At 44.6% G+C, this 22661-nt stretch overlaps 1 protein-coding gene across 4 annotated transcripts in view; it reads left to right on the top strand.

The window, feature by feature from the left end:
• SMAD3 (SMAD family member 3) overlaps window positions 1–22661 on the top strand; it is an 83647-nt gene that overhangs the window by 45035 nt on the left and 15951 nt on the right. For 2 of the 4 annotated variants that reach the window (XM_054388347.1, XM_054388345.1), the window contains exons 2-5: window positions 16883–17076; window positions 18257–18391; window positions 19067–19141; window positions 21146–21196. In XM_054388347.1, coding sequence (XP_054244322.1) covers window positions 16883–17076; window positions 18257–18391; window positions 19067–19141; window positions 21146–21196 — 455 coding nt within the window. Of the gene's footprint in view, window positions 1–16882; window positions 17077–18256; window positions 18439–19066; window positions 19142–21145; window positions 21197–22661 lie in introns of all 4 variants that reach the window. The other 2 variants (XM_054388344.1, XM_054388346.1) reach the window with 2 other exon arrangements.

Genomic DNA, 22661 nt, shown 5'->3' with positions numbered 1-22661 from the left:
TTCCACAGCTCCTCATGCACCCAACGGGCTACCAGAGGGACAGGCAGCTCAGCTGTGCTCCCACCAGGTTTCTTGCTCTTCCAATGTAGAGAAGGCTGTCTGGGATGAGGAGTGTAGCAGCTCTGGGCTGAAGGCTGCAGTTTATTCTAAACTACTGTCCTACTTTTTGGTGTGGATGGCCTGATGTGTACAATGGTGCCAATTTGCATCGTAGTGTTTACAGAGTCAAGGCAGGATGTGCGCCGGCCTGTCTCAGTGCATTATCTGCTCATGTTGTATTTTTAGGCTCCTGCTTCCCTGACAAAATATTCAGTGACAGTGTATTTGCCTACAAGCCTTTGAAGGGCTGCTTTCACCTCGTGTAAGAGTTGCCATTGTTTGGGCTTGGGCCAGCACTGAGGCAGCAGCACCACGTTTTACATGTCAGCTCCATCACGTTGCTAGAAACAAACTTTGTGTTGCTTTCAATAAAGCCATGCATCCCGCCTTAAAAAGGTTGAGTTTGTGGCAAGCTGACTGCTGATCAGTTCTTCATGCCAAGCAAATTGTGGTGAGCGTGAGGAAAGCCATAGGATGTGTGTGTGGTGCTGGTAATTACAAATAAACACAACAGCCTGTGGAGTAGCTGCTCTCAGGGGCTGCTCCTCAAGCTCGTTGTACGTAGCAGGGGGAAGACAAGGATCGCTTCATTCAGCAGAACAGGAGAGAAAGTTGTTGTTGGAAGTGCTGGAACTGAAATGTGAGGAAGTAGTGCTCAGAAGAGGAGAGATACTCCTGGTGTGAAGAGCTGGGCGAGAACTGTGGAACTTTCCACCAGCAGAGAGAGAATTAATTCCCCAAGCTCAGCATATTCAAAGCCTGAATGCAAAACTCATCTTTTCCTTGAATACTTTCTGTTGTGTTTTTTCTTTTTTCACTTCACAGCAGATGAAAATAAAATCTTAAGAACTAATCCAGTTAAGCTTTTTCCTGCTGGCTGAGAAGAAAGAGTGACAGAGAGAACAATCAGTGCTTTGTTTCCCTCTTGTAGTATCTGGTCACTGGTCAGATACAACAGAGGGAAAGAGGTCACAGATAATTTGGAGCTGGATGTGTGCTAGGTGGGAGACTGATGTTTTGCTGGAGACAGACTCAAAACAAAGCCATGTGGGCATGATGACTTAGATGATTGAAGAAGATAAAGCCTCTCTTTTGGGCTCATCTATAAATCAATTGCCATTTGTTCCTTATTAATAATTTAGCTGCCAAGAATATGCTTATTGCTTTGGAAGGGGGGATGGAACACAGATTGTCCCTGCAGTGATTAGCTGGCAGTCTAAAAGATGCAAGATGGTGCTCATGGGAATACCCAAAGAAAACTGTAATCATGGTCTATATTAATTACTTTAATATTTTTGCACCATCTCCTCCCTGTAAACCTTTTTGTCTGCTTGCATCATGTTGCTAGTGTGTGGCAAGCTGGGTTTAACTGGCCTTCCCAAAGAAATGAGGCAGTGAAGGATGAGGGCAATCTTTGTAGCACTCTCTGTTGTGACAGAACAAAGGGTGATGGTTTAAACTAAAAGAGGCAGATTCAGACCACATGGGAAGAAATTTTTTATGCTGAGGATGGTGAGACACTGCCCCAGCTTGCCCAGAGAGGTGGGAGGTGCCCTATCCCTGGAACTATTCCAGATCAGGTTGCTTGGGGCTCTGAGTAATCTGCTGTAGTTGCCCATGTCCCTGCTGACTGCAGGACTAGATGACCTTTAAAGGTCTCTTCCAACCCAAAGCATTCTATGATTCTGTGAAGGATGATCCTTTCATCTCATCAGGGATGGAAGGTTTTTCTGTGCCCCAGTGAAGTGCTGAAAGCTGCACAAGACAGGATAAGGGGCCAAGGTGGGAAAGGAAAGAGAAGCCAAGGGAAAGCATGTGCTAGATGTCCAGTCTGGGCAAGGAATTTGGGAGGAGTGGGGAAAAGCTGCGGTTGGGATGAGCTCTCAAGTGCGATACAAAGAGGGCTGGAGTGCCTTGAGGACAAGGCTGTAGGCTGGTCAAACGTAATACCTCATAGAAGATACTGGACAGATTAAGAAAGGTGTCTGATTGATGGGTCAGGATGATAATTTTAGCAGCTGTATTTTTTGATGGGTTGGAGGAACAAGATATTTAACTGGTGTACCAGACAGGACAGAGATTAGATGGGATAACACAAGGAGTAACAGCAGGTCTGTGACAAGATGGGGATGAAATCTGTTTTGTTTTTTTTTTTTTTGCCCCCAGTTGCAGGTAGTGTCCTTGCCATTAAATCAGCAGAGCTCAGCTAGCATAGCAGCAGCACCTTCAAGGTAGGGCACAAAGCCTGAGGTGATAAACTCAGCAGGATGTTGGGAGGCAGCAAGGCATAGAGAACTGCCACTGCTCTCCTTTACCCAAAGCCAGGAACCTCTGTGGCACAGCCCACCACTCCTACTTCCTTGCTATGCTTTGGGAGGGGCTGGTTTGGGATCAGTTCTGGTCTGTGGCACACTGGGCACTGCTGTATCCTTTCCCTGAAAGCAACAAGGAGTGATTTCAGGAAGTTTATCTGGGCAAACAATGTCATCTGCAGGTTTGGAAGTGGGGTAAGGAGAAGAGAGAGGAGTTGGACTTGGTAGTGTTCAGTGTCTCCTTGAGAGAGGGAGTTGGATTCTCTTACGTACAAAGCAGACAGTTGGTGCAGACTTAGTAAATAGACTTAGTGCTGTGAGGAGGAGGAGGTGGGATTGGTCATTGCCTGTGTGTATTTTAGAGCAATCAAATTTGTTTCGTGGAGTTGTTTTTTGAGAATGGAGTGGGTGTGTGGACCAAAGGCTTAGTCACAAGGGGAGGGGAAAGAAAACTGTCTTGACTTGTGAAATCAAATATTTGTGACTTATCCTATTGTTTCCCTGTCTTCATGTATCTTATGCCCATATTCACACGCTGGAGGAATGAGCAGTGCTGCCAGAGATGTGTGTGGCTTCTGTTCTTCCTCATAGCATTCAGATGTTCAAGGAGGACTGCCTGCTCTTCTGCACCCTTGCTTGCCTGCGCTCACTCTCACTCATGCCTTGGACAGCCTGGTTAGTATTTAGAGAAGGTGTAGGTAGTGAGACATCTCCCAATCAACCAAACCTGGAGGGTGCTTAAAAATGTGTGGATGATTCACTGGAAGGGCCTCTCTTCTCTGAGTCACTGCTGACCCAGGGACCCAGTGAGTGCCTTATGCTGCTAAAAGGGCATAAAAAGAAGGTCCTACTTAAGTGTTACCTTTGTATGCCTCATTGTGTTGTTTTAGAGAGGTTGGGTGGTGTTCCTGGGTCTCCTGTCTGCATTTTATCTCCAGTGGTTATTATGGTTTGCTTTTAAAATTTCCTTCAGACTTTGATTTGGAGTGAGTGGTGGTGGTCTTCATGTTGACCATGAAAGGGCTGTAGTGTTGCTGTGACCTGTTGAGCAATGAGCAATATTTTAGAGTTACTCTCATCTTGGCTGTACCACAGAGATGGACAGATTGTACACTTGAAGAGTTTTGAAAACGCTTTTGAAAATGAATTTGAAGAACTGAAAATTCTTTTGTCTTCAGCAGGCAGGGCCTGTTGTGACAGGACAAGGGGTGGTGGTTTTGAATTAAAAGAGGGAGATTTAGACTGAAGAGAAGGAAGAAATATTTGACCCTGAGGGTGCTGAGACCTTAGCCCAGGTTGCCCAGAGAGGTGGGAGGTGCCCCAACCCTGGAACCATTCCAGGTCAGGTTGTCTGGGGCTCTGAGCAAACTGCTCTAGTTATAGATGTCCCTGCTGGCTGTGGGGTGGTTGGGCTAGATGACCTTTGAGGGTCCCTTCCCACCCAAACCAGTCTGTGATTCTGTGATTCTCCTTTCAGGCCACAGCAGAAGGATGCTGGTCTGCTACTGCTAGCCAGGAGGAATCTCTCCTATGGCTTTAAAGAGCTCCCAGTCTGTATCTAGGATTATTGCTCAGTCATTGGCCTGTAACTCACAAAGGCTGCAAGATAGCAAGGTGATAGGAGGCCTGGGAAAGAGAGGGCTGTGTGGTTACTGGCCGTGAGCAGTGGGGAGAGCTGTGCTCCCAAACAGCATTCCTTGCCCCTTTGGGGAGTGCCAAACCCACACACACCAGTCCAGCCAGACTCCTGTGTGGCTGGCACTGCAGGCAAAGGCCAAGAGGGGCCAGAAGGAAAATGAGGAAGAAAAACATCCCTTGTTTCTGGAATTCTGCTGATCATTTTCCGTAATTTGGCTGATAATGGCTGGCAGTGTCCCTGTCGCCCTGCTCCAGCTGCCAAAGACGCCAGGCACTCGTTCCCCCTGCGTCACCCTGCCCAGGCAGCCTTTGACAGGGGATGGTGTGAAGTTGGCAGGAAAATCAAAAGTGGCTTTAAAATGTGCTCTGGCTTCTTCAAGTACAAACTAATATTTACCTGTGAGTCTGCTTCCCTCCTTGCTCCCCTTTCCTTGGCAAGCTCTAGATCTGCTTCCAGTTTAAGCTTCATGTTTAAGCATTTCTGCAGTCAGGTTCCCAGGACTTCAATATTAAATATTCTTTTTCAGTTTGGAGAAAAGCAAAGGGGGAGATGACAACAGGAAAGCTGCTTGAAGTGGCTCTTTGTTGCTTAAATGTGAGTTTTGATGCAGTTGATATTTTCAGCTGTTCGTAGTGGACACCTCATGGAAAACTTTTGGAAAACATCTCATTTGGGAACAGTTCTGTCTCCTGTGGCGGTTGAAGGGCGACCTGTTTGCCGTGTTGTTTTTTTCTGAACTGTTCTTTTAATCACTTCTTGCCTCGAGTTTTTATTACTTACTGACATTTACATGAAAATGAAGCATTTGTTTATGTTGATTTCTGCTGCTTGCTTTTTCCTGTTCCTTTTTATGCCACACCAGCTGGATTTCCATGCAAGCAGGAGTAATGATCAAACCTTTACAGGAAAGGTACATGTGTACACAGATGCTGGAGATCCTGTTTGGATGATAAGAGTGACTTAGCGTGATACTGAGCCGTGCTTTGTCGAGCTGTTATTCATGCTGTCGTGCTGCTCTCCCACACATCCTGCATTAGTCAGACTGAAGCACTGAAGTTCTACAGCCTTGCTCCCAGCTATATCACCAGTACAGAGCTGGGGCAGTCTGGGGGAGAGTAAAGGAAAGAGGGATAATATCTGTGATTGTGTTAGTGCTGCTTTCCTTATCATGGAATTGTTTCAGCTGGAAAAGACCTCCAAGGCCATGGAGTCCAACCATCAACCTAAGACCACCATGGACTTTAAACCATGTCCCAGGTGCTATGTCCACTTGTTTCTTGAATCCTTCTGAGGACAGTGACTCCACCACCTCCCTGGGCAGGCTGTTCCAATGCCTGGCCATTCTTTCAGGAAAGAATCTTTTCCTAATATCCAACCTAAACCTCTCTTGGCACAATTTCAGGCCATTTCCTCTGATCCTATCATCTTATACAAGGGAGAAGAGACAGACCCCCACCTCACTCCAGCCCCCTGTCAGGGAGTTGTAGAGAGCAATGAGGTCTCTCCTCAGACTCCTTTTCTCCAAACTAAACAATTCCAGTTCCCTCAGCTGCTCCTCAGAAGACTTGTTCTCTGGACCCTTCACCAGTTTCTAACCTTCAAGTAGGTAATAGTGAGTACTGCAGGTTGTGGTGGCAAAATGGTGCACCCTGATTGAGGCAGCAACAATGTAGAATCACAGGTTGGTTTGGGTTGGAAGGGGCCCCTGCTGTGGGCAGGGACATGTACATGTCTGAGTTTTGGGGAGCAAGGGAATACCTCATGCCTTGCAGCATGGGGAAAATACTCTTACCCCTCTCCTTTCCTCAATGTTTTTTCAGTGTGTTAAGGGTTTTTTTTTTTAAACTTAATCTGTAATTCAGGAAAGCAGAATTTGGCTTACATGAGTACGATTGGCAGGAGGGGATGGCTGAGGGGAGTGACTTTCTCTTGCTGCATGACACGTCTGCTGAGAGTGCTAGCCTCAAAAAAAAACCCTTTCAACTGACCTATGGATTTACTAGAAGAAAGGTAGCTTTCAGGTAGGCCCTACACGCAGCTTCCTTTTTGGCATTTAAAGGGTTTCATGAGGAGAAAGAAATATTTTAGCTCTTTGCTACAACTGACCCTCCCCTCTTACTGTATAGAAACAACCCCCCAAAACAAAGCCAACAACTTAAAACCCATAACACCACCTCCTGTCTTCCCTCACCCTCTGTTGTGTTGTAAAACCTGATTATGAGACAGAGAAGTTTACGAAGTCCTTCCTCTAAGTAGACGGGAATTCTTGCAGAGTCTTGAGTCTCTGATTTCAGTCGTAATTACAGACATAAGAGACTGTAAAATATTAACTTCCATGGGCTTTTAATGAGGCATTTCATCTGAAATCTGCAGCGCTCCCCTAAGACATCACACTCTTGTAGGTTTATTTTTTTGAGCTGGATTTCTCCTGCCTTGCTGGTGACTCATAATTAAGGAAGTCAGAGTTGTAAAATTAACACAGCCTCCTTCCACTAGCCTTTTCACCTCTCTCACAGGGCACACACCTTCTGCTAACTCCTTGTGGAGACAGCAAGGCTTGTTTGGGTAGCAGGCATAGCTCTTTGTCACCAAGAGCAAGGAGGAAAGTCTGTGTGAAGCGGCTCGGTGATGAAACGTGCAGTCGGCACATGGGAAATGATTCATCCAAGAACTGATTCATTAACAACTCGCAGGATGCCAGAGCAGCTCAGAGGCTGGGAAAGCTCCCTTGGAAAAGAGAGGTGCTTAACTGTTTGGGAGAAGGGGAGAGCCCAAAGGCAGAGGAACCCAAACCGAAGTTTTTTATCCTAGAATCACCCAGGTTGGAAAGGACCTCTGAAGGTCATCTAGTCCAGCCCCCCTGCAGGAAGCAGGGACATCCCCAACTAGATCAGGTTGCCCAGAGCCCTGTTGAGCCTCACTGTGAATCTCTCCAGGGACAGGGCCTCAACCACCTCTCAACTGTCATTTTAGTAAGCAAGCTGCATTTCCTTTAAAGTTGATCAGCCTGGGCAACCTGGGCTAGCGGAAGGTGTCCCTGCCCATGGCAGGGGAGTTGGAACAAGATGATTCTTGAGGTTCCTTCCATCCCTGACAATTCTGTGATTCTATAATGAAGAGCAGATCCTCAGAAGGAGCCATCTGAGCACATGCGCAGCTCTGCTGTCAAATGGATCCCAAATGATACCCTCCTCCCTTGGGGTGGAGGAGGCTGTTGGATGGAAGAGTGAGTGTTTGTGGGGCCTGGGCCCCTTGTTTGTGGTGTGCTGTTAATTAGTACTGGTTGTGCAAATAATTATAGCTGTGAGTGGCTGTTAAACCAGACTGAAAAGTACTATCATGTAGAGGCAGTGAAATTAATGGGAGGCTTAAAAGGTCTGTGTAACTCAAGGAAAGTATCGATCCGTGTCTGAGCTGCTTTGGAAAATGGGAGATGGACACTCTGGAAAGTTTCATCCTGGATCTTGTTATCCGTGTGGGGGAGGTCCAAACACAGATGTCAAATCTTGAAATAGCTGTTTTTCAAATTACAGGAAAAGCAGCAACATTTTCACTATATAATAAAGAAAATAACAGCAATGAACCTTGAGTAGCCTCAAACTCTACCAAACAAGATAATTGGAGGCTGTCACAGTGTATTTTTAGTTATATCTGCTATAAAGTAAACATCTTCTTTGCCCAGGACCACCAAAAATGTTTCCATAAGAAATGTTGGCTTTGTCCCAACTTGATAGAAGGCACAAACATTTGTCTGAGAAGTCAGTTCCGACTCCTGGTATTTATATGAAGTTTCTGTTGAAGGCACTGGCACTTGTATATATTGTGAAGGAGAGTCCAAGGTCTTAAAACTGTCATTTTTCAGCACACACTATGATAATCACTTTTGCTTTTGTTAGCAGATGGATTTATTTGAGGCAGCAGTTCTTGGTGTGAGACTTCTATCTAAACACTGCACAGCACATGGGTTTCTTTTTCACTAATGCAGAAGCAGATTCTTCTCTTGGTTCTTTGCACTGGTTTAGTTCAGGCTGTATCAACAACTGAGCTCATTTGCAAAGCTCTCCTGACTTCAGTGAAAACAGAAAGATTTTTTTTCCCCTGTAGTATCAAGAAATGTGTGGACGTGGCACTTTGGGACATAGTTTAATGGCCACGGGGGTGTTAGGTTGATGGTTGGACTCGATGATCTTAGAGGTCTTTTCCAATTGAAACAATTCTATGGGTCTAAGGTGCATGTTGAAACTAGATGTTATGTGTAAATCAATTTAAGGACCATGGAAGCTAGCAGAGTAACTGAAGTTTACAGCAGCCTGGGCTGTTTTTCGATTGCTGGCAGGACCGTGTGCTCCAGTTATTCAGCCTTCCTGTCGTACTTTTATTTTGAATGCCCTCTGTGTTACGGAAGATTATCTGAATCTCTTTGGCATTTCCATCCCTCCATTTTCTCCTTATGAAACTCCTCTGAACTTCCAAATACACAGACCCATCAGTATGCCTGGAATCTCCTCGGGGAGAGGAAGCTGCTGGTTCGGTGGGATGAAAGTGTGTTGGGTTTTGGATTTCCCGATCGGAGCTGAAGAGGAGATTCTGGGAAGCAATGACGAGCTCCTATGATAAATGACTTTTCAAAAAGGCACGCTCCTTCTGAGAGGCTTAGCTTCTTGCTCTGTCTGCTTCCTCCACCCCCAGTCCCCTTAAGGCTTAAGCACAAATGAATTTCGGTGAGTCTGACACAGATTTGGGCAAAGAAACTTTGCTGAAATAAATAAAAGGATCGGAGCTGCTTAGAAAAGCTGGATTTAAAATTTAGAGGAGTTACAAAAATCCTACTGAAAGTCCCATTTGCTTCTCACAATATGGGAAAGGGCTTGGATGTGGTGCCTTCGGAAACATTTCTGGCCTCAGGTTCTACCTACGTCCCTTGTTCTCTGGAGTTCTGTTCATGGTAAATTAGTAATGCACTACCCCATTCTTACCAAAATAAAGCTTGCCCTATCCGACAGTGATAGTAAGGAGAGTTAAGGGGATTTTACCTTGCTTTGCTGATAGCTGTGGGCTTCCTGAAGGTGAAGGGGTACTATCAGAGACTTTAACTGCATCACTTCTTCAGCAGTTATTAAAAACAGTGTGTCTTTGGGTTTGTGCCCTGCAGGCGAATTCACTGCTTTCCTTTGAGGTGGCAGTAGGGGAGTGCACCTTGTCTGAGAGCTGCTGTCCACTTTGCAGGGCCACGTGTAACTTGGACAAGTGTGGATGGCAGAAATATTGGGGTGTTAATTAGGAAGTTTAGAGTTGAGTTAATAATTAAGCCTTAATTAAGCATGAGTATATGTTATATCCTTTCAGAGGCAGGAGGATGAAGGACATGGTTGGGTCTCTGAAGTGCCTACCTTCTGTGCTACTGGCTATAGGAAAAGGGAGGAGGTGAAAGAGAATGTTGGGGCATATAATTACAAAATGGCTAAAAATAGAGGAAAGGGAGCTGGGTTTGATAGCTCATAGCCAAGATTGTGTAACTGTGGCAGGAGCAGAAGTGGTGTAAATTACAGAGTAGTGAAAAATACAAAGGGAAAAAGAGTTAGGTCATGATACTACACGACAAAACAAGATCTATCAGTAGCTTTAAAGAAATCTAAATTAAACTAAGCAGTTATTTATATCCTGGCAGATAGGAGAAGTGGACGCAGCTCAGAGAAGAGAGCTGTGGAGTGCAGGACAAGGTGCTTTCGGAGAAGCAACAATGGACAGAGTTTATGGTAAACCAATAAAACGTCCTTGAGTCTGAATCTGAAATTAGACACTGAAAAATATGGTCTCAAGGCACCTGCTAAAGAGCTTAGCATTACTGGAATCTTAATAAATGACTCATGCTGTCATAATCTGATCCTGACATCCACTCTCCATGCTGTATTTCTTCAGCTTTCAAGTGGGGGAAGGGAGACGAAGTCTGCAAAGCCTTGGTAAAGACTGAGAGATGTAAATAGGCAGTTAAAGCCCACACGAGGTATCTGGGTGATTTCTGTGTCCTCCAAACCCCGAACAACTGCGACTTGTGTAGAAGAATTAGGCAGCATCAGAAGAAAAATGGAATTGCCCTTTACCTTTAAAATCTGTACCTGATACTGCAGGCTGTAGATTCTAGCAGTCTCTGTTGAAGACTTCATGGCCAGCAGATGTGTGGAGCTGTGTCACCCGCTGGCTGTGATCCCGTACTCGCCTGTAAGTACACATGCAGCGGTTGCCCAAAGGGTCTGATAACCTTTCCACAGGTTCCCAAGCTTCCATTGCTCCCTCTTTGTACTTCCTGCTCCTCTTAACTCACTGTGAAAGTCAGAAGCCTCTGAAGTCAGCTACCATCTGCAAATGTGGAGCAGATGTGGTTTTCTTTCTTTAGCGGGAAGAATAAGCAGTCCACCAGAGAGTGGTGATTGTTGATAGCATTGAGGGGGTGATGAGCTTCTTATCCCTGCTGGTGGCTTCTCTTTTACTTTGGGAGAATCATTTAACTTTATTGCTTTAAGGGTAGTAAAAACTTACCCTCTCCATAGAAGTAAAACCTTCCCCTCCCTGAAAGTGTTCAAGGCCAGGTTGGGTGGTGCTTTGAGCAACTTGGTCTCTAGTGGAAGGTGTCCCCATGGCAGGGGAGCTGGAACTGGATAATCCTTACCGTCCCTTCCAACTCAACCCATCCTGTGATGGTATGATAGAGATGTGTTGCAATGAGATGTTTGGTAATTCTTTTAATCTTCTATGAATTTCAGTGCTATGTAGAAGCATTAATTACTTGTCTCCTCTCTGGCAGAGTGATAACGTGTGTTGCAAACCTCAGTTTGACGCAGTTCCTTGTATTTCCACAACTTGAATGACAGCACTGTTAAAACTGCACTAGAGATTGGAAAATATACTGATGCTGAGCAGATTGAGGGGAAAGAGATGGCAAGAGATCAGCTTTGTGAATTACAAATGTGCTTCATGGGTTGTTTTTGGTTTTTTTTTTGATTCAGTGTTGTTCATTTGGCCGATACTCAGGGAAAGTTGTGATTTTATCCAGCTCCTCAGTGGAGTCTTGTGGCTATTGCAATGCTCTGCACATGAAAGCCATATTCAGCTACAGGAACAAATCCTTACTTTCCTGGTGTAGCCCAGATGTTGGGCCAGTAAGGAATTACTTAGAATGTTTTGTGCTGAAGAGAAAAATCACAGCCTGTGGCCATAGTTCTTGGTGCGTTTTAGAACATCCTGGTGACTTGTTTGTCCTGGGTTTTAAAAGCAGCTTCTGCTCCTGGTTTTTAGTAAGAACCCCTTAGAAAAGTGTAACTTAAACTTTCTCTTCTTTTTTTCCTTGCCCTTTTTTGCACATGCTGGTGTTACTGGATACTTGAGCTTTCAGGTGTTTTGCTCTCTTGGAAGATTAATGACAGGAGTATTTGCCTTATGGGCGTGGCAAACAGGAGCGTATGTGTGTGAATGGATCTCTGACAGAATAAATCTGCACCTTGACAACTCCCCCTCTAAAATCTTATTTCTTATATCCTTTGCTTAATTTGCATTGCTGCATTCCATTGGTTTCAACTTTAAGGGATGCAAGGAAGTTTCGTTACCCATCTGGAGGAAAGAAATTGTCATGGAGGTATTGAGTAGAAGGTTGGACTTGATGATCTTAGGGGTCTTTTCCAACCTTCATGATTCTGTAACTGTCTGAAAATTCTTAAAGAAGTAACAAGTACATCTCTTGAAGTGTGGAGTTTGACTTTTTCTTTCCTGATTCAAGATCTTAACAAATTAAACCAAGTTTTAAAGAACAAATCCAACACATGCATAACAACAACAAAACTGCCAGCAACAAAACCAGCAAAAAAACCCCAAAACAACAACAAAAAACCCCAGCCAGACCTGGAAATAAAATTCCTGTTCTGAAATGTTATTTACCCTCTTTTCAGACAATTACAGAGGTTTGGTTATTAAAAAAACCCCAAAGCTTTCAGTGTTTCTGTCATTCTTTGCCCCTCCTGTTTTTGTTTTTGCTATTAAGACTCACTCTTACCCTTTGTTCTTTGAGCAACAGTTGTCTGGACAGTTTGGAGTAGGAGTTTCAGGTGTTAAACTTTCCTTGTAACAACATACAAGGATGGATCAATCCTCAAGGTGTTGAGCCTGAGGGTTTTTTCTGTTTCTTATGGGAACGACAATGGTGTCCTGACCATACCTTGTGCTGTTGTGAAAGCAACTAAATTACCTGACTGCATTCCTGAGGTCTTGGTCTCCATTTCTTCATTTTAAAATTAATCTCTGATTATAACTGCACTAGGTGTGGAGTAACCTCTCTACTGGCTGACTCTTGATCACAGTTGCAGCCCTCAAGCCTTTGTCTAACTTCTCTTTGGGCATGTTTACCAAGCACTGAGTAGGATATGGGTGTACAGTCATTGCCTTCATTGCTAACACCCACAGCACAGGCTGGGGCAAACATGTTGTGAGGCATCAGTCTGCTCTCCTGCCCCAGCACTGCCGCCCAGGGCTCTGCTGGCCACCTAGTCGACGTTCAAGTGGGGAAGTGCTGGTCTCTGCTGTTCTTCTCAAGAGGCTGGGCCTTCACTACCTGGTCTAGTGGAAGGTGTCCCTGCCCATGATGGGGGGTGGGTGGTTGTAACTAGATGATCTTTTAGGTCCCTTCCAACCCAAACCATTCACCGAGCTGCTGTCTTCTTCTCTGCGTCTTCTCTTGTCATATCAACTTTGTCTGAATCATTGTTAAATTTATTTCTTTATTCTAAACCCTTGCTAACTGCTCTCAGCCCAGGGATCTTGCTGCCTTCTGGCTTTGTTTTCCCTTTATCTTGCAGGCTTTTGTAGCCCACATGCTCCCAGACTTGCAGCCAGTGATAACTACACCTCATCAGATTTCCCTTAGTCAAACAGGCTTTGTAGATCACAGTATTTTCTTATCTTGCAATTTCAGGACATGTGCTAGTTACAAAAGATGAACCAGAACAGCCTCTGGCAGTGAGTCTGCATCACCTGCTTGCTATAAACCTTAACACTGTGAAAAGAAGAACTCTTTACAACTTCTGCTATTTAGTTTCACCATGCAGTATACAGACACTTTGAAGACATAGATGTCCCACCAAAAGAAAGAGTGCTGCTTTTGGAGAAAACTTCTGGGGAATATCCTTCTCTGGAGAGATTTCAAACACACCTGGACACAGTGATCCTGGGCAACCTGCTGTGGGTAGCCCTGCTTTAGTAGGGATGTTGGACTGGATGATCTCCAGAGGTCCCTTCTATCCCCCACCATGTTGGGATTCTGGGATTTAGCAGAGCACAGTGATCATCTAATCTTCTATCCCATCTCAGCCATAGTTATTTGTTGCTTTGAAGAAAATAACTCCTTGAAGGTTGAGTCAGGAAAGCAGAAAGAAATGAAACTGCTCTGTTCCTTAGCCACATTCTTCCCAAGAACATGCAGACAATGTCCTGAGTCCCTGAACAGAGAGCTTGGAAGAGATTTCACAATCACAGAAATGTAATTAGCCCCCAGAGCTTTGTGGAAATATCATTTCTTCTACCTTATCTTCTTATTGAGGGGAGAGGGGAGAAGGGGAGGTCATTATGTTTGAAAATAAACCATATGGCTCTGTCATTCTAAAAAAGGCCTTTTTTTAGATGAGGGTGTAGAGAAGTATGTCTCTTCTGCCTTCCAGACAGCGTTCATGCCATGTGAGCAGTGGTAGATGGCAAGGCCAACACACTTTCCACAGCATGTAGTCTCTGCTAGCAAACATGAGTAGCTATGATACTAGTGAGTGAGAGAGCTGTGGTAGGCTCTTAGCCTGGTTGTGGTTTAGATAATCACTGAAGCTGTTCAGGATTTGGGGACTGCTCAGACAACAGTGATTTGATGCCTCTCTCCACTGTCTCCTGCGAGAACTTGGTTGGTGGGAGGGCTCCTCCACTAACCTGGGTGGTGAGGGCCATGGATCCAAAGCGAGTCAGGCATGTGGATGTAGTGACTTACCTTAAAGTCTTCATAGCTTGTACCAAGGACCCTGGGGTGATGGAAACCAGTGCACTTTATCCTCCAGCTGACTGAGAGGTTTGCTGTAGGTGCAAAGAATTTCTTCTCTCCTGGGAAATGCAGGGAGAGACTCATCCTTGCACATAATCCCAATGTCATACATGCTTTGGCTTAGCCTATCTCAGCAGCTAACCTCACCCCAAGTCTGTCTCTGCTGCTCTGATGTCCATCTGATGGTGACTGGGGACAGTAAGAACATTTACCACAGTTGTGTTTCTTGTGGGAAACTTGGAATCATCCCTCTGAGTCTTCTTTTTTCTCCTGTCCTCTCACTTAGATGCAAGATATCCTTCCAAGCCAGCAAAGATGTTTGAAAGGGGAACAGAAAGGCAGTGCTGTCTTATTCCTTGTCTCAGCCTATTTTATTTTAGTTAAATTTAGTGAACATTTTCACACTTTTGGTAGTATTTTGTTATTCATTTTTCCTAACTGACAAGTTTTGGGGTCACATAAGCCAACTCTTTACCCTATTGTAACAAATACCAAGATTCCTATCTTCCACAGAAGATCGGTTCTAGACTTTGGCACCCTCCCTATGAATCTTCCACCTGGAAAGCCAAATTTCTGCTTTCCTCAGAAGGAGCTTGACATAAGGACACACTTGGAAAACATGCCAGACACTCAGCTGGTTGGTCACCCCATCACAGAGCAGCCTGAGGAGAAGGCATGACCCGTAGATAACCAAGCTCAGTATGAAGAAATACATACTAGAAATAATAACTGTGGCCATTGGGCATCTCCCAGGGCTGTAATGGGCTTGCAGGTTTTAGATGAGTTTGTAAACCTGTACTAGCAAGTCCCTCAGTGGTGGCACGGCCTCCACGTGTACCTCATACCCAACAGTTACATGACATGTTTTCCTGCTGCCCTAAATCGAGTGCTTGCAATGGTTGTGTTTTGCTTTCCTCCTTCTTGTAGCAGTGTTTACAAGAGGGGTGTGAGTGTGTGTGCTACCAAGCTCTGCCAGAGAAGCTTTTGGGAAAACTCTCCTAGGGCAGCCAAGAGGAGCACAACCACCGTTTGAATAATTGTGTGTGTGTTTTGGTTTGGGTTTGTTTTGTTTTGCTACATTGGCTGCCAACACAAAGCACCAAGGGAAATAATTCTCAGTAAAATTTCAATTTTCTGCCCCCTCCTCTACCCTGCCACCCCCCCCCCCCCCCCCCCCCCCCCTTTTTTTTTTTTTTCCTTTCCTGGACAAATTAAAAACCAGAAGTATTTCATTTCCCTGAGCCCCTGAAGTGTTTCATTTCAGTCATTAGGAAAAAGAAAGGAAATGAAGGGTTAGACTTCAAAGCAAGTGCCTGGAGGCAGTTCCCATTTAGTAGCTCAGGGAGCTGAGCCCTCATTCAGGATAGAGGAGACCCTGCTCCAGCTTTTTCCTCTCTTGGAAAGGATCTGAATGCAGTTGTCTTGCTTCCCAGGAAGGTTTGCTAGGAACAGGCTCTTCTGGGGTTGAGGATAGGTGAAAAGTGGGTTTAAGGAGACACAGGCTAAATGTGAAAACAAAAGTAAGCAATGCTGCGAGTTATCTTTTCCTTTCAAGCTGGAAAAGGAAACGGGAAGCCTTGCTTGTTTGTAGTCTTTGTGGACACTAATTAAAGAAAAGGTCTTTGTAGCAATTTTGGATGATTTTTTCATAATGGGACTCAGAATTGTTTTGGTTGGAAGAGACCTTTAAGATCGTCAATTCCAACCTTCAACCAAAGACCACCATGGCCAATTAACCATGGCCTGAAGTGCCATGTCCACACATATGGCATATCTCTGTATATCAAAAGTCTAATTTTATTAGAACGTGTTTTAAATCCTTTTACATAGACAGCAGAAGATGTTGAGGGCTGTGCAGATGGCCTATTGGTTTAGGACACAGAAGCTTCAGGAGAGCCCCTAAATGGATGGCCCTGCCTCCAAATTAACCTCTTTTCAGAAAATTAATAAATCCAGAGCAAGGCTGTTACACAAAACAAAGATTTCACAGTTTTCAGAGCTAAGTCCTTAGCGTGAAGATTGTGATTGGAGTCATAGAATCACAGAATTGTTTCAGTTGGAAAAGACCTTTAAGATCAAGTCCAACCATTAACCCAGCACTGCTAAGTCACCACTAAACCATGTCACTAAGCACCACATCTATGTCTTTTAAATCCCTCCAGGAATGGTGGCTCCACCATTCCCTGGGTAGCCTGTTCCAGGGCTTGACAACCCTTTCCATGAAGAAGTTGCTGGTAACGTCCAACCTAAACCTTCCCTGGTGCAACTTGTCCTATCACTTGTTACTTGGGAGAAGAGACCAACTCTCACCTGGCCCCAACTTCCTTTCAGGGAGTTGTAGAGAGCCAGAAGGTCTCCCCTCAACCGCCTTTTCTCCAGGATCAACAACCCCAGTTCCCTTGGCTGCTTCTCACCAGCCCTGTTCTCCAGACCCTTCACTAGTTTTATGCCTTTCTCTGGACCTGCTCCAGCACCTCAATGTCCTTAGACTGAGAAGCATAGAATCATTTTGTTTGGAAATGTCCTTTAAGATCATCAAGTCCAATGCCTCCTTGCAGCAGGATCTTAGCAGGTTTTGGTGACTATCACCTTCTGGGTTTGTGTCAAGATGCTGTGTTAGCCATGCTGCCTGTGCTTTGAGCCTCCTTCTGAAGTCTGCAGTCTTCACATGAGGTTGCCCTGCGTAGCATTTGATGGGATGTGGTCAGTAGCATACCTGTATTAATGCCAGCCTAAATTGCTCTCATCTTTATCTTCTGACTGCAGATCATTAGATGGTCGGCTCCAAGTATCCCACCGGAAGGGCCTTCCCCATGTGATCTACTGCCGGCTGTGGCGGTGGCCAGACCTTCATAGCCACCATGAGCTGCGTGCCATGGAGATGTGCGAGTATGCCTTCAATATGAAGAAGGATGAAGTCTGTGTGAATCCTTATCATTACCAAAGAGTGGAGACCCCAGGTACTGCTGGCTCTGGCTGTGGGTGCTCAGCGTCTCAATGCCAGTCAAAACGATTCCTAAGTGCATTTCAAAACTGAACACAGCAGCAGGAGTAGGAGTTTAAAACCAAAGTGCATCTATTATTGATGATAATCTCTTACTGTATGCAGTAGAATAATTTATGAATCTGCACTCGGGGGAAAATATAATTTCAAATCAATAAAATCCAAGATGAGCAGGTTGCATTGTTGCCAGGTTCCTAATGTGGCATGATGTGCACATAAACAGCTCACACATGCAACAGACATGATGATGAACCATGACAGTGTTCAATGCATCCCTAATTGTTGGAGAAATCCACTGTTAAGTTGAAGTGGGTTTAAGAATAGCTCCCAACACAACTGAACTTCCTTTTCTGAAGTCTCCTCCTGCATCTGAAGAAGCCTTTCATCTGGAGCTGCAGATCCTTCTGCTGCATGTCAGTGCAAATCTGCAGAACCAGTCTGGATGTTTATGCTAATCCTACCTTGCTGGTTCATTTTATGGGAAATACATCCTTTTGAATTACATGGTAGAACTTCTCTTAAATGGTTTTTCAAGACAACCTGTTTCATTGCCTTCGAAGGGGCAGCCAGACTAGGTGTGTTCAGCTAAGCAGGTATCCCATCCCCACCTGAGATCTGTTAAGACAGAGTCTTAAACGGCTGATCTTTTTTTCATAGAATCATACGGTTGGAAGGGACCTCATCTGGTCCAAGCCCCCTGCAGTCAGCAGGGACATCCCCAACTAGATCAGTTTGCTCAGAGCCCCAGACAGCCTGACCATGAATGTTTCCAGGGATGGGGCCTCCACCACCTCCCCGATGGTAACCCATTCCTGTGTTTCACCAACCTTATAGTAAAGAACTTCTTCCTAAAGTCCAATTTAAATCTACCTTGCTCCAATTTAAAACCATTGCCCCTTGCTCTATTGCCACATGCCCTTGCAAAGAGTCTCTCCCCAGCTTTCCTGTAGCCCCCCTGCAGTCACTGGAGAAGCAAGTATCAGATTGTGTCCCTTAATTAGCGACTTTGGCGTTGCGTCTGTTTAAGGGTGTTCCTCCAAACTGGTTCCTCTTCATTTTCCAGAGTTTCAATCATTTTAGTTTAAAGCTGCTTAACGTTGCTGCTGTGTCTTTTTTGTTCCTTCCCATTTGTGCAGTGTTACCTCCAGTGCTGGTGCCTCGGCACACAGAGATCCCAGCTGAGTTCCCACCATTAGATGACTACAGCCATTCTATTCCAGAGAACACTAACTTCCCAGCAGGTATTGAGCCACAGAGCAACTACATTCCAGGTACTGTAGAGCTTCCATGCTGGGAGGGGAGGGAACAGGCTCATATTGCACAGTGGGTCGTGTCTGTGTATGCCAGGCTGGATGACTGGAATGTCTTTCCATCGTTACAGTGAGGCTGAGGAGTGGGAACCTATGCAAAAATAGATGAAAGCTGTAAATGTAGACACACCACAGTGCTGTTTATAGTTTTGGTTTGTTTTCTTTAAACTTACCTCTTCCCTTTCAACATTCAGTTTATTGTGGATTATAAAACTGAATGTTCCCTTAAGTTTAGGTTTGAATGACATTCAGCCATTTTACTTTGAGTAAAACCCTTGAAATTTCTGATGGAATTGAGCTCTTCTATTTATGTATCTCTTTTACAAGCAATTTACACCTTATTTGCATGGACAAGCTATGCAGCTGCACACCAGGAGAGGGAAAATACGTGGACAGAAAATTCTCTACATGGCTTAAAGTTTCATGGGATTGAAAATCCAGATTTTTTTTGTTTCCCCCTCCTCTGTTATTCACAAACACAGTGCCCATTATTCTGGCTGTGCCAGCTCCTCCTCTCAGCAGCTTAAGGAAGAAAAGTAATAAAAAGGAAATGTAGCTCCTTGTGAATAATGAAGTAAATGTTTCTGGTGTCTAAAATTCAGTTGCAATGACAGTATGATCGTTTTATGCTTCTAGAGACACCTCCTCCAGGCTATTTGAGTGAGGATGGAGAAACTAGTGACCACCAGATGAACCCCAGCATGGATGCAGGTAAGTCATCTCTTACCATTTGCTGCAGCTTTCTAGGTCATCTCAGAGACTCCTTTAAAGTTTTCATTTGAGGCACTGAAGATCAAATGGTGGTTTGAGGTGTTTTATCCCTGTAGGAGTGCAAACATAGACTGCCACCTCATGCAAAGCACAGGGTTGTGTGTTTTATTGCTGTTGGTGAATGGTACAGCATGTTCCTGTTCTCCTCAGCATCTATCGTTAGATACTACTAAGTAGGACAGTGGGGAAACATCCAAGGGTGATTGTGTGGTGTTCATGTCCATGCATCTGTAGGCATGTGAAAATGGGGCATGTAGCAGGCACCTTTCCACAGAGAAATTCTTCTCATCACTTGGCTGCTTCCTGTACATACCGAAATGCCCAGGTTAAGTGTATATTTGAGAGAGCTGTGGGTTGAAATGGGTTCATCATTTATCCCAAAGAAAGTTAAAAGTCTGAGTTCTCTCTTGCTGCCAAGAAAACAAGTAACCAGGTGTAGTGAGCAGCCTTAGTGCTGCTGCTGGCCTTTATCAGCATGGAAATTAAACATGTAGGTTTCATCTTTCAGGGACTGTTTTAAAGGCATCTCGTTGATCTGAGTGGTGTAGGAACCACTGATTCAGGCTCCGAATACGTAAAACTTGTGCTTGAAAAGCAAAAACGCTTCCTTGATTAGAAAGTCTGATGCTTTACAAGAGGGATATGCAAATCCAGGGCACTTACATTAAAGGTAGACACGCAGAAGCTAATTAGTGCAGATACTGCACACAAATATCCTGGTTTCTGTGCCTGCCTGCTGCCGTAGCACGTCCGTGGGATCCTAAAAGAGGGAGGAGAGATTCGCAGTCTCTCGCTGCGGTGCTGCAGATGGAGGGGAGGCAGTGTGGGTTGGTTTGTCTACATCAAACACAAGCCTATTGACACAATCCATTTTGGTGCATGCAATTACTGGTCATGTGGTTGACATGTGGAATGTATGTATGGCTTGCTGGGGAGTCAGCTGGAATAGGAGCGGCCTGGAAGGGGTTATAAATACCCAATTTAGGTTCCAGTGCTATATCCCTTCCTTCAGATGTCATGGACTTCCCTCTTTAGAGAAGAACATGTTTTAAAGAAAGTAGCGAAACTCGGGGTGAGAGGGAAAAGCAAAAATTGGCTGTGCCACCTGCCTGCATCCATGTGGCAGCCAGGGACTGTGGAAATTGTTCTGGACATACAAGTGCAGATATTTGAAACAGATGCATAGAGAATTTGTGGACCAAAGGAAAAGGATTTGGGATAAAATTCTGACATTTGCTTGGTTACGTCTGCATAGATTGATCCAGTACTCCACTGTCCCCAAACCAGTAAGATTTGTTGATGTAAAATGGTGTGGGTTTGACTGTTAAGAATATGTTTTGTGTCTAGCAATGGAACATCAAGCTCTTAAATGCCCAGCTAACTAGGTTTTATAGAATACACTGGGTTGGAAGGGACCTCTAAAGCTTGTCTAGTCCAACCCCCCTGCAGTCTCAAGGACATCCCCAACTAGATTCCTCAGAGCCCATCAAGCTTGACCCTGAATGTCTTCAGAGATGGGGCCCCTACCAGCTCCCTGGGCAATTTGTTTCAGTCTTCCACCACCCTCGTAGTAAAGAATTTCTTCCTGATGTCCAATCTAAATTGACCCTGCTCTAGTTTAAAAGATCTTGACTGGAGTCAAGTTTTGACAGCTGCAAGTGAAAGTCAAACAAACTGCATGCTCAGTGTTGAGAATTAATGGGTTAAGCTTAAATGAAGGTATTATGAGGATGCTTAGATGTAGCAAGTTGATAGAAGTAATAACATCTGGAAACTCATGTAAAGAGTCATCAACATCAGAGAAAGCTTCTGGTGTCACAAAATGAGACTGAAGTGAGAAGTGGGTTATCCCCTCAACAAGCCTGGGCAACAACTGAACATTCTGTGCAAGTGTTTTCCCTTGTGCAGATGCCAGACTAACAATTACCATGTCTTGATTTTCAGGTTCTCCAAACTTATCACCAAACCCAATGTCTCCAGCACACAATAATCTGGGTAAGCACATGATCTTGAGAACTGTGTGTGTAATTAAAGTCTGGATAGTGACATTTTAATGATGATGTAGTTTTCTTGAGGTTGTGAGCATTGATCATATTCCTTTTTGCTAATCCTCTTACTGTGATAACAGAGGTTCAGAGTAACCCTGTATGGAACAAAGACATTTGAAATTACATGAAAGAAAGAAATCTGAACTGGCATCAGAGAGTTAAATAAAAAACTGAGAAGTGTTGTCAGGTGAAGACCAGAAGGAATGAGTGGAGGGCTGCAGCAAAAAGAAACCTTTTTGATGACATGAGTTTGCAAGGACTCTGTCCATTTTGCTGCTGGTTTTGTGTTTTTGGAGGATGCAGCTTGAGGTTAATTTTTTTTTTCTCTTGGAAAGCTACTTTGTAAATTTGTGGTGCCTACTGGTCTCTTTCACAGTGTACCATAGCACCTTATGATCTGTCACGTTTATTAGCTTGGTGTTATATCCATTACAGAGTAAAAGCTGTTATCCACACCTTGTGGGCAGAGGGCTGAGGTTCAGAACAATGGATTTGCCTTCATGAGCTCAGGCAATCTGCTTGATGGAAGGGCAGTAAATTCATTCCATCCTCACCTAAACCCAGCTCAGGAACAAAGCTACAGCCCCAGCACAGCAAGCATGCAGTCACACAGCACAGACAGGCATGGCCTTGAGGAGGGTTTGGGTGGCAGTGACTGGGGACTCCTACCAAAACCGCAAGTGCTGGAATGGTGTCAGACCACATGGGAGGTCTACCTGATGGAGCTTCCTAGACTGCATAGGGACTGTAGCCCTGTGCCTTAAACCACTGGAGTAACTCATGGTCCAAGAATGAAACTGAGCAGGAAATGAGCAAAGAAGAGGAGGTTACTTGGTTGGTGTGCAGCTAGAGAGTCCTCATAAATGGAGAGAGGGCAGGAGTGCTAGAGTATGAAGAGGTATAGATCTCATAGACAACATTACTTGAACCAGAAGTGTTTGAGCATAAGACCATGCTCAAGTTTGCTATCATAGAATCATTCAGGTTGGAAAAGACAGAGATCCAGTCCAGCCTAAAGCTACCATGACCACTAAACCATGTCCTGAGGTGCCACATCTACACATTTTTTTAACCCCTCCAGGGATGGTGACTCCACCACTGCCCTAGGCAGCTTATTCTTAAGTTTTCCCTCCCCCTCTTAACACCATCCTGGACACCAGGAATAGTCCAGCCCTAAGTGTTTGCTGGATGACTGCTGTTACTGTCTCCAGGTTATGGAGTCAATCAGTAAACAGGAGGAAAGCTGGAGAAGAAGGAAGAGAAGTTGTGAACCCCTTTCCCTTTGAGATAAAGCACCTTTACCTACTATTAGAGGTTTTGTGGCTATCTCTGAACCTTTGTTAGCTTCTCAAATGGCTCTGCACTTTATTTTCATACCTGCAGCCATAAGAGATCTGATCTCCATCAGGTTG

This window comes from Indicator indicator, chromosome 16 (assembly GCF_027791375.1).
Source record: "Indicator indicator isolate 239-I01 chromosome 16, UM_Iind_1.1, whole genome shotgun sequence".
In the NCBI taxonomy this organism is placed as follows: Eukaryota; Metazoa; Chordata; class Aves; order Piciformes; family Indicatoridae; genus Indicator; species Indicator indicator.
Note: the sequence above shows the minus strand (reverse complement) of the source record. Positions and strands in the feature narration are given on the sequence as shown.